Below are 12,422 nucleotides of genomic sequence, written 5' to 3' on the forward strand. Positions count from 1 at the left end.
CACTTTACTACCTGGAGAAGGGAGGTGTCACTGCGGCTGGAATTTGACCAAAGTTTCTCTTTAACACTTTTGCTCTGGCAGTAAACGTAGCATATAGGTATTTATAAAAACGCTTTGTGATTTTATTAAACACGAATCTCAGTTGGACGGGGCGTCGGTAGTTGCGTTTATGTCTCCTTCATTTTATGTCTTCTTCCTGAAAACACCTGCGTGATTCAGGTGAAGAGGGAAGTCCTTGGGCATTGAGCGGCGAAAGGTAAGGCCTCTTCCAGATCACCTTCACCTGGTCTGCTGCCTTTCAGATTAGAAGGAGCTCGTAGATGGGTCGCACATTTATCTTCACATTGATCTCTGTGTCCGGATACGTTTTTGGGTGTCGCTCCTGTGAAGACGTACGTGTCCTCCTGGGGTGCCTTCCTACTTTACAAACAACAAAAGAACTAGCAGCTCGATGAGCCACGTAACCTGCCCAGTACAAGTTCACTGTTTTAGAAGTTTATATTACCCAAAACGTATCCTCATTGAAGCAGTTGGTTATTAATGTGATAATTACAGGATATATTTATCTTTTTAAATGTTTGAAATGTCCTGATGTGGAACAGGACACACCCATGCAAACCGTCCAGCCTCTAACATGCACAACAAATAGCTCAATACACATATATTGAAGCCATTGATGTCAGCATGCAAACTGAATCATAAACCACTGTAATGCCAAACTGTCACCACATTTTAGCCTTGGTAATGATGCTAGTCTATTATATGAGGGGATCTATATACCATTGATCTGATAGCAGCCACCTAAAGTCACCAAATGCCAGAGATAAATGTGGCACTAAAAACTCTGTGGCCCACCATTGAGGAAAGCAGAATTGTATAATGGCATTGGCAAAGAAATTGTGTGTAATGTGGATCATGTCGGAGCTGATATTTGATTTATTTAATAAAACCAATACTGATCTAGTGTCTCAAATCAGTGTAATCTTGTATCAAAGTGCACAACGTTTCAGACACTCACAGGATGGACGAGGTAAAATGGATGAAATCAACATCCCAGTATTAAGATTTTCTTCCAAAATGTAATGTATGGCTGAAATAACTGGTGGAATCTATTTACATTTGATGTTAAATGCAGTGAAGTTAAAATAAGGTTAAAATGTGTGTAACAATAAATGGAACTGTAAACACACTTAATGTAACTTTATTGTCTTAATAGAGCAGCATTCTCCCGTCCTTCTGTGGGTAATGTGCAGGCTGCTTTCTAATGGAATAAAGAGCCTTAAAATATAATGATATGATGAGGATTGGAGTAATAGAAATAAGCCAAAAAATAGTCCAAAATGGAATTATTCCTACTCAAACTAAATTATTTATCACAGTGTTTTATACATCTTAATTTAACTACACAAATAAAAACTAATTAAATTGTGTATGTGTCATCATGACAATTGGTCTTGGAGACACCTACTGTAGAGAGAAAGACCACAGAGGCAGATTTGATTACTTTGGTCTGTCTGTCTGTCCGTGGAGCGTTGCAAATGTGCAAGATGCAGAGATGAAACTTGTAGTAAATTAAGTCTGAGTTCCAAGATGATCAGCAAGGCAGAGCTCCTCCTTGGGGCACTGGCAAGTCTGTGGCAAGCGTGGGGCAGGCGTCAGTCAGGTGTAAGGCTGTGGCACCTCTCTGACTACTGGCCCCTAGAGGCAAGTCTGTGGCAAATCTGTGGCAGGCAGTCAAATGCCAGGACAGCGGCAAGTGAACGTCGCTCGTTCGGCACCCCTGGCATGTTAATTTAAAAGTATTTTGCCGTCTTTTATTGACATGTTATGAAATTGTACATGTGCAATTGTTGAAAAAAAACAAAACCTTTAGACGAGGCAATTGGCTGAATAATTTTGCACACTGCACTTTTCAGTTTTTTATTTGTGACATTTTTTTAAAAACATGTATAATTTTCTTTGTACTTCACAATTGTGTGACACTTTGTGTTGGTCTTTCACATAAAATTCCAATACAATATATTTATGTTTGTGGCGTGTAATGTGACAAAATGTGGAAACGTTCAAGGGGTATGAATACTTTTGCAAGCCACTGTACTACTTTTTGTGTCGCTTCATTTTTTGAGTGTGAGTCATTACTCTCGATCAAAAGATGTCTCTTCATTTGTCATGTTAAGACATGTTTAGACATGTGTGGAGCTACTAATGCACGGGTTGTTTATTGTCAACCTGCTCTCTCATTCCTGTTGCTCAAAAATTTAGCAATCTCATCCCTTTTGTACAAACTGTAAAGGAAGTCATTTATTGACCAATGCAGCCAGATTTATCAATAGCATTATTCAGATTGAACATTGATTGAGCAGATTGTTTGTTGCTTGCAGCAATACAATGCTTTTTAGACCTACTCTGAGCAGTTGTGATAAACACAATCCCAGAGATAACAATCTCCTTAATGCCTGAGATAGAGATGCACACATGTGTGTTTTTAGTTAGGCTTGACTTGACATGTATACATATATAATGATGATTAAATGTTTACATAGTGTAGTGTTAATTAATGGGTCTTAGTAATAGTATTATTTATGGTAATGTGGCTGACTTCTGTGTGGCTCATGTTTCCTTTTCTCTAGTCACTTCTCACTGTATTGGTGATTCTCTGTTTTCCAGTTTTTCCTGCAGAGATGTGTTCCAGTCGGGGTATATGCGGCGACGACAACAGTCCCAACAGATCCTCCAGCTCGGAGGGCACCGGTTCAGGTGCTCACTATGCCCTGTGCGCCCTTGGAGTGGGACTCGTAGCCCTGGGTATCGTCATGATTGTGTGGACTGTGATACCGACGGACGGAGAGAACTCGGACGGCTCCCCCACGTCAAACAACTCCACCGGAGGGTCTGGCAGCGATAAAGATGAGGAAGAAAAAGACTCGAATCCTTCAATAGTGGCTATAGTGCTGGTTGGAGTAGGGGCAGCAATGTTGCTTTTATCCATTTTCCTCGGAATGAGAAGTAGGAAGAGGCGACGCAACGCAAGTATTCAGGCAGTGGCAACAGGAGTCCCCCTCATGAACCATGTGGCAAGGCCGCAGGAGGAAATGTAAGTGATGGCCCTTTGTCTTTTTATTATATTCAGATTTTTTTAATACATGTTGTCAACTTCCTGTATGACTCAGATTTGGTACACTGGTGCACAACAAATGGACTGCACCAAATTATTACTGTGATTGTTTCCTTTTGTTTTCTTGTACATAAAAAAACGTAAGCCATCATAAAAAATGTAAAGATGCTTTAATCGCCAACATGTTTTACGTAGTATATATGGGAGTTGTTTTACTTAACAGTAGTCTAGCTAAATTAATCTTCATTAAACAGCCCAAGTTGTTGTCACATAATATATTTTATTGGCTTCATGGGGAAGAACACAGTGGCCATAATCCATATTTTTATATTAATAATAGATCAATGTCTGGAGCATGTGTGTAATGTGAAAATGATAAACCCTGAACTTGTGTTGGTTCAGTCTCACAGCTCTCTTCGCCCTGTTTTTGGCCCCAGCAGGCTTCTGTACAGACAGCGGGTGAACATAGTTGAGCATTTAGCAGCTAAAGAACCAGATAATCCAGGGAGTTGCCAAAGGTGGAGCTAAAAGAGAGTGACAGTTGGACTTACTGTACATTTGACAGTTGGACACAGACAACTCCAAATGAAGGATAATGTTGCTCTTTATCTGCTGGATGTGAAAAACTGCAACCGTTTGTCATATAAACCAAGTGATAAGTCAGTGATATGTCAGTGTTGTATTCACGGCTTGTTTCTGCTGTTCCTGAGAGGCATCAGAATATGTATTGCATGTTTAAAGTTTGCTGATTTTCTTACGTGTTTTTTTTACACTGCACTATCTCACTGAGACTCTTTTGCAGAGCGGCAGAGCGACCAGCATACAACGTCCCGAGTTACGAGGAGGTAGTCGGCAGCGCCGACTACCTCGTCCGCCACAGCAACCTTCGCAGTAGCACCTCCCAGCTGCCGTCCTACGAGGACATCATAGCCGCTGTGGAAAATGAGGGAACGGAGCCCACTGACGACCCTTCCGAGGTCAACCCTCTAAATGATCCTACACCAGCTCCAACTGAACCTGCTGCTGAGATCCAGCCTGACCCTCCTGGTCTCACATCTAACCCTAGCCTGCCCACTCGCAGTGCCAGCCGGGCGAGCCGTTTCCTGCGGCCTCTCCGGGTGAGGAGGATCAAATCAGACAAACTGCACCTGAAGGCCTTCCGCATCCAAATCCGCAGCCCCACACAGAATCCAGTGACCATTGAACCTATCACTCCGCCACCGCAGTATGACAATGAGATGCCTGAATTAGTGTAGTGTCTCTCGCTTATCGGCTGCTCCCAATGAATATAAATAACTTTGTTTCTGAGAACCCATTTTCAAAGGTGGTATTAAGTAGGTTAAATGTAGCTGGGAGCAGCGTGGCGGAGGCCATGCAGACACACTACTGAGATGAGAACATTGTCTTCATCACTGAAGCTTGTGATTGGCATAGTTATTATATAAAGCATAATTAATTCTGTGTGAAAGGATACGCTGTCAACGTTGAGATTTCAGTTTTATTTAATAGCAAATGTTGTGTTGCAATGGACAATATCCTGAACTTTTATATCTTTTTCACTTTCCCAGGAATTCTTATTGTTACTGTATATTGATGCTGATTAATTGTGGAAGTATTTGAACTATATTGTTGTAATTCAAAAGGGGGAAAGGGAAATTAATTACCTGGGAGTTTTTAAAGCGTTATCACAAGCATTAGATGTGCAACCTTTTTGTGATTTGTAACTACAAAAAATAATGCACTGAGGGCAAAAATCAGTTTATGAGTGATTTTTGTAAGTTGTTTTTAAATATTTGTCTAAAACAAACTGGTTATTAAAACAACATATGTATATATTGCATTCAGTGTGAACTGTAAAATTATAAAACTTATTATAAATGTTAAACTATTGTATATTCTTGTATGGGAAGTGACATCAACAATTATGCATTGCTTTATAGGTATTTAGATGTTCAAACTGTGCTGTATGTTATTGGTGAATAGTGGAGAATAAATGTTTTCTATTTCATTGACATCATGACAAGATTTTATATTTTTGTTGCAATATGACACTGAAAAACAGTTAGACGGGGCAGCAGGCTGAACAGGGTATTCCAAATGCTGCTCTTCTCAGCAACACTTTCCAGCTCTTCCTGGGGAACCCCCAAGATGTTCCCAGGCCAGACGAGATATTCAATCCCTCCAGTGTCTTCTCGGTCCATCTCGGGGCCTCTTGTCAGTTGGATGTGCCCGGAAAACCTCAAAGGGGAGGCATCCAGATCAACTACCCGAACCACCTTAGCGGGCCCCTTTCGAGGCGAAGGAGCAGCGTGTGGCTCTACTCTAGATATCTGAGCTCCTCAACCTTTCTCTAAGGCTGAGCCCAGCCGCCCTACGGAGGAGCCTCATTTCGGTCGACCGTATCCGCAATATCATTCTTTCGGTTACTATCCAAAGCTGACGCCTCACCAAACTGCCTGAAAACACTCAAGTTTACCCTCACTTTGAAAAAACCCAGAGATACTTGCCTGGCTTGGGGTAATGACTCACTCTCAAGGTTGCAATCCATCTTTTTATCCGGCAGAGAACCATGGCCTCAGACTTGTAGATACTGAATCAGTCAGTCGGGCTAACTGCCCCAGTGCAAGCTGAAGGACACGTTCTAAAGGAGCCAACAACATCCTGTGTATTAAATTAAAAACCAGATCGGCGATGAGGGACAACCCTGGCAGAGGCCAACAACCATTGGAGACACGTTTGACTTTGTGCAGAGTATACGGACACAGCTTTTAATTTGGATATGTGAGGACTGGATGGCTCCTAGCAAAGAGCACTATGCTACGTTCTTGGCAGTGGTGCTTTGTGGGAACAGCTGAGAGAAGTAGACCACTCATTGCTGCTCTGCACTGCTCTCATATAGCGGTTACAGCTAATAATGATGCCCTGACCGACGCAGGGCATAGTGGTCACCTCGGGTAAACACTAAGATCTGGCTGCACTTTGGCCAAAGTGTGTGTTGTTAGAACTGTTTGCCAGAGAGGCAATTTGAAATGGCCAAAATTCTTGGATCTGGCTCCTTTTTAAGGCAGGAAGTTAGTAGTGTGACAGATGTTTTTTTGTTATTGGTAATTATTGTGCCTTGTTTATGGCCATTTAAATTTCCACAATGTTACTAGAAATCAATTAAGGGACTATTTATACTATATGCCGTCATAACAATAGTTAGAAACAGCTTATAATACATTATTAAAACTGCTAAGGTAATGCCAAGATATTTTTTAATCACATATTTTACTCGTAAATATAACTTTAGAGATACACAAGACATTTGCAAAGTGCTCAACAAACTTCCAGAGCACTATCATATACGAGCACATCGCATAATCAGGTTCCACTCATCCCACAACCCCACCAGGCCCATCTACATGCGGGAATTCCATACTATTAAAGGGAAGGAAAAGGGCTGGAAGTTGGGTTTTATATTTAGAAAATGGAGAAGGGAAACATTATTTAGCAAATCAACCTATACAGATTATATCAGGGAAAATCAACACAAGGACAAAAGACAACAAGATAGCAAAGAAAATAAACCTTTAGTTTGATTGAAGTTCCTGAAAGTACTCCAGGAAAGGTCCCCACAACTTATTAACCAATTTATTGTTGGGGAATTGTTTGAGTTAGTGAATCTGTTTAAGGTTTAGACAGGACATAATGTCTCTTATACACTGAGTGTAGGTGGGTGATGCAGCATCTCTCCATTTTAGTAATACTGATGCACACCTGGCCAAAGAGCGTGGGATGAAGATGGTGCGCAGCGTTTGACTGGAGACAGGTGCAAGTCTTCCTCTCCAGAGTTGCCAAAAAGGGAACCAGAGGGTTGGGTAAAAAAGCATCTAGTCGTAAATATTTTTTTTCATTGACATACTGTCAGTGTTATAATAATAAAATAATAAAAATGAAAGTAAACCATAGCTTGTTTTATGAATGTATTTGGATGTATTGAACACCATAAGTAATATACAAGTGAAATGTATAGTTTGGTACATGAAAAGATTCAAATTACACAGATGTGTGCAAATGTGCCCCAATGCAAATGTTGTCCTCGCCTGAATTTTCTCTGTATTAAACCCTCTAAACCCTCTCTAACTTTATTCTGCTTCACTTTATCAAAGTCAACCTTTGCAGAGAGAGTGTTCACATATTGTGTTATGATTTGGGTTAGAGTTAGACCTTACAGCTGCATCATTCCAAATAAATAATCATCCTGTAAGTAATTTTTTATGACATACAAAACTTTTCATGCCATCTTTTACTATACTACTTTTATTCCAGACATTATTCCATTTCAGAAACTTTAGATTAATAATCTGCTATGATACATAAGAGCAGTTTTCTATGTCTTTAAAGCTGTGGTGGTTATAATGTGCTGTGTAACCCAGAATCAGATTCACTTGATATAACTTGGCATGGAGATATATAGCATTATGAATACATTCCACCACTTATAATACTTACCAAGCTAGTTATAAGTTAGCATGCATGATTGTACACATTTATAAAGATCTTTATGAAGCTTTTAAAATATATTATAATGTCTCGTAAATGTGCTTATGCATTATAGACATGTCCTTCACATACAGTGTTACAGACTATAATTTAAAAAAGCTGTATTTTTTAAATGTATTAATTCATATTGTCTTTCTACTTTCTGTTAATATAATCTAACTGTAGATGTTTGCTTTGTTCTTTTCTATATTGTGTGGCCTTCACAAACTCTGTATTTTACTTTCTGCTTTTCCATCAATTTCCATGAGGTAACATTCGTTCTTAATATTTAGCGCCCTCTATAGGTTAGAAAAGGTAAAAGGACAAATTAGGTTTATTCAGAGGTGTTCTGTTACTTATTAGTTATAAGTTACTTATTTTCTAAAAAAAACCCAGTAAGAACAAGGAAACATTACTGCAAAGTGTAAAACAATTGCTCATTGAGTTTTCAATGGGAATTGTGTTATCAATGGGAAATCAATGTGATGCAAATTAATGAATTTCACACTATTTCAGTTGCATTATATTGGATTCATATAGAGGTAATGTGTGTATGGCATTTCTATTTACGTTTCTGAGAGTGACGTCCAACCCGTAGATGCATAAGTTAATTGAAATCTCCACCGCTCCATAAGTAGGTCAAAGGTTTTTCACATTGGAATTAACAGTTAATAACAATTCCATGTTATCTCTATAATTTCACCCACAATAATGTAACATATGTAGCTGAGTAGTGATGCTTATGAAAGCTGAATCTGGGATTATCAGAAACAAGATTTCAGAGGAAATATTTGAAATCCATCAAAGGATTTATATACATTTTGTATCATTGATTGAAGTATTCAGATGCTTTACTTTAGTAAAAGTACTGTAAAAGTACTGATTGAAAATAGTACTTAAGCAAACCAAAATACGGTTTGCTTAAGTAATATTGCATTAGTATTATAAGAGCAATACTTAAGAATTAAAAGGAAAAGTATACATGCAATGCATGAAATTTACATTAAATGTATAAATGGAGTGGTTTAAAAAGTATCATCAAATGGAAAAAAGTAAGTATAGTCGATAAGTACCGCAAATAGTTGTTACTTCTACCACATGTTTATTCAGTTTCAGGTTGACCTTCAAGCAAACACACAAATATAGCCTTAAGTATATTCTAGATCATCTCATTTTAATTTTACATGCTCAAAAAGTTTCAAAAGAAAGACACAAAATGTTGATCTTCAAGGCTTAAACATCTTAAACACTAACGTGTTATTTCATATTTCAAACTTCAACTATGTTTTCCTTAGCTCCACCTTCCCCTCAGCTCAGAGGGATCTTTTTTCTTTTTTTAATGTGCAGCTGCCATGTAGCAGAGGGAGGAACAGCTGGCTGAGGGAAGAGCCAGCCCGGGGAGTCAGTCACATTCCTGGCTGGGATTCAATGGTTGAACCAGACACAAACAAACAGAGAGGGCGAGGGAGAGAGAGAGCGAGGGAGAGGGAGGGAGAGAGAGAGAGAGAGAGAGAGAACGAGAGAGAGAGAGAGAGGCTCGCACATTGAGTGAGTGGGGAGACAGACTGAGAGTAGCCTACGCCAGACTGAGCAGACGAGGCATATTTCGAGCTCACATTAGGAGTGCGTAAAACCGCAGGAGCGCAAAGAAACACGGTACCCGGTGATTGTATGTTGGATAATACGAGTTTGGAGCCTCGGAGTTGTCGACTTTAATTGCGTCTGCTTACAGGAACAGCCCCTGTGAATTCAGCAGCCGTCAGTTTTCTGAATGGACGCGTTGGGAAGCTTCTCCTGTGACATGGAAATGCGCGTTATTGAGCGTGTAGCCGGATGCTGAGGACGCCCAATCCGATAAGTCAATTTTAGCTTTCATTTTGAGTTTTGAACTCTCTTCTCCACCCGGCGACAACATGGAGGGCACGAGCTTTCAGCCCCATCCCGGACTTCAACAAACTCTGAAGCAGTTTCATCTGAGTTCCATGCGCTCTCTCGGCGGACCGGCGGCTTTCTCCGCTCGGTGGCACCAGGACTCGTTCTTCGGTAAAGATGGAAAATCCGTCGAGATGATGCTCACCCTCCCGGCTCAGACACCTCCGGTGATGTCCGGTCCACTTTTCATCCCGTCCGACCGGTCCACGGAGCGGTGTGAGACGGTCCTGGAGTGGGAGCCCATCTCCTGCTTCGTGGTCGGCGGGGAGAAGCGACTGTGCCTGCCGCAGATCCTCAACAGCGTCCTGAGAGATTTCTCCCTGCAGCAGATCAACTCGGTGTGCGACGACCTGCACATCTACTGCTCCCGGTGCACGGCGGACCAGCTGGAGATCCTGAAAGTGGTGGGCATCCTGCCCTTCTCGGCTCCGTCCTGCGGGCTGATCACTCAGACGGATGCTGAGCGCCTCTGCAACGCGCTCATCTACGGCGGTACTTACCCTCCTCACTGCAACAAGGAGTTGGTCTCCCTGGAGTTGGAGCGAACCGAGAAGAGCTTCAAAGTCTATCACGAGTGTTTCGGCCGGTGTAAAGGCGTGTTTGTCCCGGAGCTGTACACCGGTCCGAGCGCCGCCTGTATCCAGTGCATGGATTGCAGACTCATGTTCCCTCCTCACAAGTTTGTGGTCCACAGTCACAAGAGACTCGAGAACCGGACAGTCCACTGGGGGTTTGACTCCGCCAACTGGCGGGCGTATGTGCTCTTAGACCCGGACTACACCGGGAAAGAGGAGAAGAGTCACCTGGAGCAGCTGCTCAAAGAGTTAAAAGGAACATATGACCTGTCGGGCAAGCGGTCCAGTAAAGCGTGCAGAGTAAGTCTGTTCTGTTTCACCTTGTTATTAACACAACTTATTGTCTTTGGGGTGTTTAGTGTATCTGTGGATATCTCAAGGACCCCATCAGGCCTACAACAGCACATATTCATTAACATTCACTTTGAGGAGGCTTCCTTCTCATGTCACTTTCTCCCTTGATTGATTGTTTGTGTCTTTTCAAAGTGTTGCCAGTTGTATTAGGCAACCCCTACAGAGTTGTTATGCAAATCACACATTTCTCTGTGTGTGTGTGTGTGTGTGTGTGTCCTCTACTCTTGCACTGTGAAACACTTCACATGAAGCCTCGCTCACCTCATGTATTTCTAAAAGAGGTGACAGTGAAGCCTCTAACTATCAGCTGACGCCCCAGAGTATCCCTCCCATCCTCCAAAACTCACCGGCCCACCCCCCACCCTCAGGGTTACCCAAGGGCATCTGCATTATGATAAATGGAGTCCCGATGATATATTTGATCAGTGTGAGAGGGAAGAGAGGGGGCAGGGAAGCCCATTATGGTGCCACGAGGTGGGGAAGGGGATAAGAGTTTAATGAGGTTTGGGATATGGAAATGTGTGTGTGTGTGTGTGTGTGTGTGTGTGTGTGTGTGTGTGTGTGTGTGTGTGTGTGTGTGTGTGTGTGTGTGTTTGAGAGAGAGAGGGGGCGTGTGGCTCGTCAGGATGGGAAAAGATATGATAGTGTGTTTGTGTGTGTCAATGTCCAGGCTCCTTGCGTGGGTCAGAGATGTTTAATATGGACAAAGGGCCAGGAGACGAGGTGGCTGTTTCTTCATCACAGAGCAGCTGCTGTGTGGGACTCTGCTAATGAGTGGACATCTCTGTATGCATCACCATGGTGCTGCTTCAGTCTGAGCAGGAGCCAGAAGACGTCTCACAGGGAAACCTCAGTACTCTCCTTGAAAATTGCTTAGGGAAATGTTGTTGGTTTATAGAAACATGTCTGAAATAACGACAGGGGAAAGGTTATCAGTCCCAGTGCAGCGTGGTTTCCCAGAAATTGAACCCAGACGTCTTTGAGCATTCAAGAAATAACTGTCTGTATAAATAAGTTATAAGTTATCACATGTCCCAGGTCAGCACCTGTGGCTAATTTCTTCCTACTTGCAGTCAGCTGGACTTGATGTATCACCTGTGAGTTATATATTTCCTCAGAATGGTGAGTCCTGCGCAGTCCTGCGCTGACAGTCCTTCAGTGTGTGTGAAGTAATCGGGGGCTGAGCGTCATGGAGGGAGCGTGGCGGAGGGGGCAGTGCGCGTTTGCTGTGGTTCACTGTCAGTCGTGTCCCAGTTAGCAGACAGGCCTGGTCCTCAGGGAGCTGCACACCAGCGCTCCCCCATACATCAGCCTGACAGGCCAAGCTGCTGAAAGGCCGGACGGGGGCTCGCCGATCGTGCTTGGCTCGGCTTACCTATGAAACAAAAAGTCAATGTTATCGGCCTGCCTCAGCCTCCCTCTGATGTCAGAGTGTTTTATTAATATGAGAGCCTCGAAGGTTACCTCCTCTGCCTGTATCATCTGTCTAGACTCCCACCTCACCTACTTTATGTGGTGGCTGGTGCAGATACAGTACTGCTAGAGGAAACCGCTGAGACAATTATTGCTGATGAAGCATGTGCTTTTTTTTGTGGAATAGTATTGAAGCGCAGTTTGCTCGAGAGATTTAAGTGTGATTCAGAATGATTCCATTTTTTTAATAGGCTGTAAATGTAGAAATTGAAACATAACCAGCCTCCTCACAAAAGCAGAAGCCGGATCAGAGGAGGGAATGAGCCCAGTGAACCATTGTGTCTGTTTTGCATCAAATCCAGCATTTGGTCATTTAGCTCTTTGCCTAATGTGCAGATGAGGCCAGATTGCTGAGAGGAGGCTGCAGACTCTCATTCAGAAGATGCAGGGTGTGTGTGAACCATGCCTTGACATGTGTTGTCAAAGGGCCGTAACCCCTGACCTTTCCC

The 12,422-nt window shown here is 42.4% G+C and overlaps 2 protein-coding genes across 2 annotated transcripts in view; both read left to right on the forward strand.

The window, feature by feature from the left end:
* Positions 1-2,681: 2,681 nt before the first annotated feature.
* On the forward strand, positions 2,682-5,127 carry tmem51b (transmembrane protein 51b; the record flags this gene model as incomplete). Its single annotated transcript, XM_079218412.1, has 2 exons — positions 2,682-3,094; positions 3,918-5,127. The coding sequence occupies 2 exons, from the start codon at positions 2,682-2,684 to the stop codon at positions 4,369-4,371; spliced, it is 867 nt and encodes a 288-aa protein (XP_079074538.1). The 3' UTR covers positions 4,372-5,127.
* A 4,425-nt stretch (positions 5,128-9,552) lies between these two features.
* Positions 9,553-12,422, forward strand: part of skib (v-ski avian sarcoma viral oncogene homolog b) — a gene marked incomplete at its 5' end in the record, with an annotated part of 29,638 nt that continues 26,768 nt past the window's right edge. The window contains one exon of the mRNA XM_079218863.1: positions 9,553-10,446. Within this exon, the coding sequence (XP_079074989.1) occupies positions 9,553-10,446 (894 nt within the window). The remainder of the gene's footprint in view (positions 10,447-12,422) is intronic.

This window comes from Taurulus bubalis, assembly GCF_910589615.1.
Source record: "Taurulus bubalis genome assembly, chromosome: 5".
NCBI lineage: Eukaryota > Metazoa > Chordata > Actinopteri > Perciformes > Cottidae > Taurulus > Taurulus bubalis.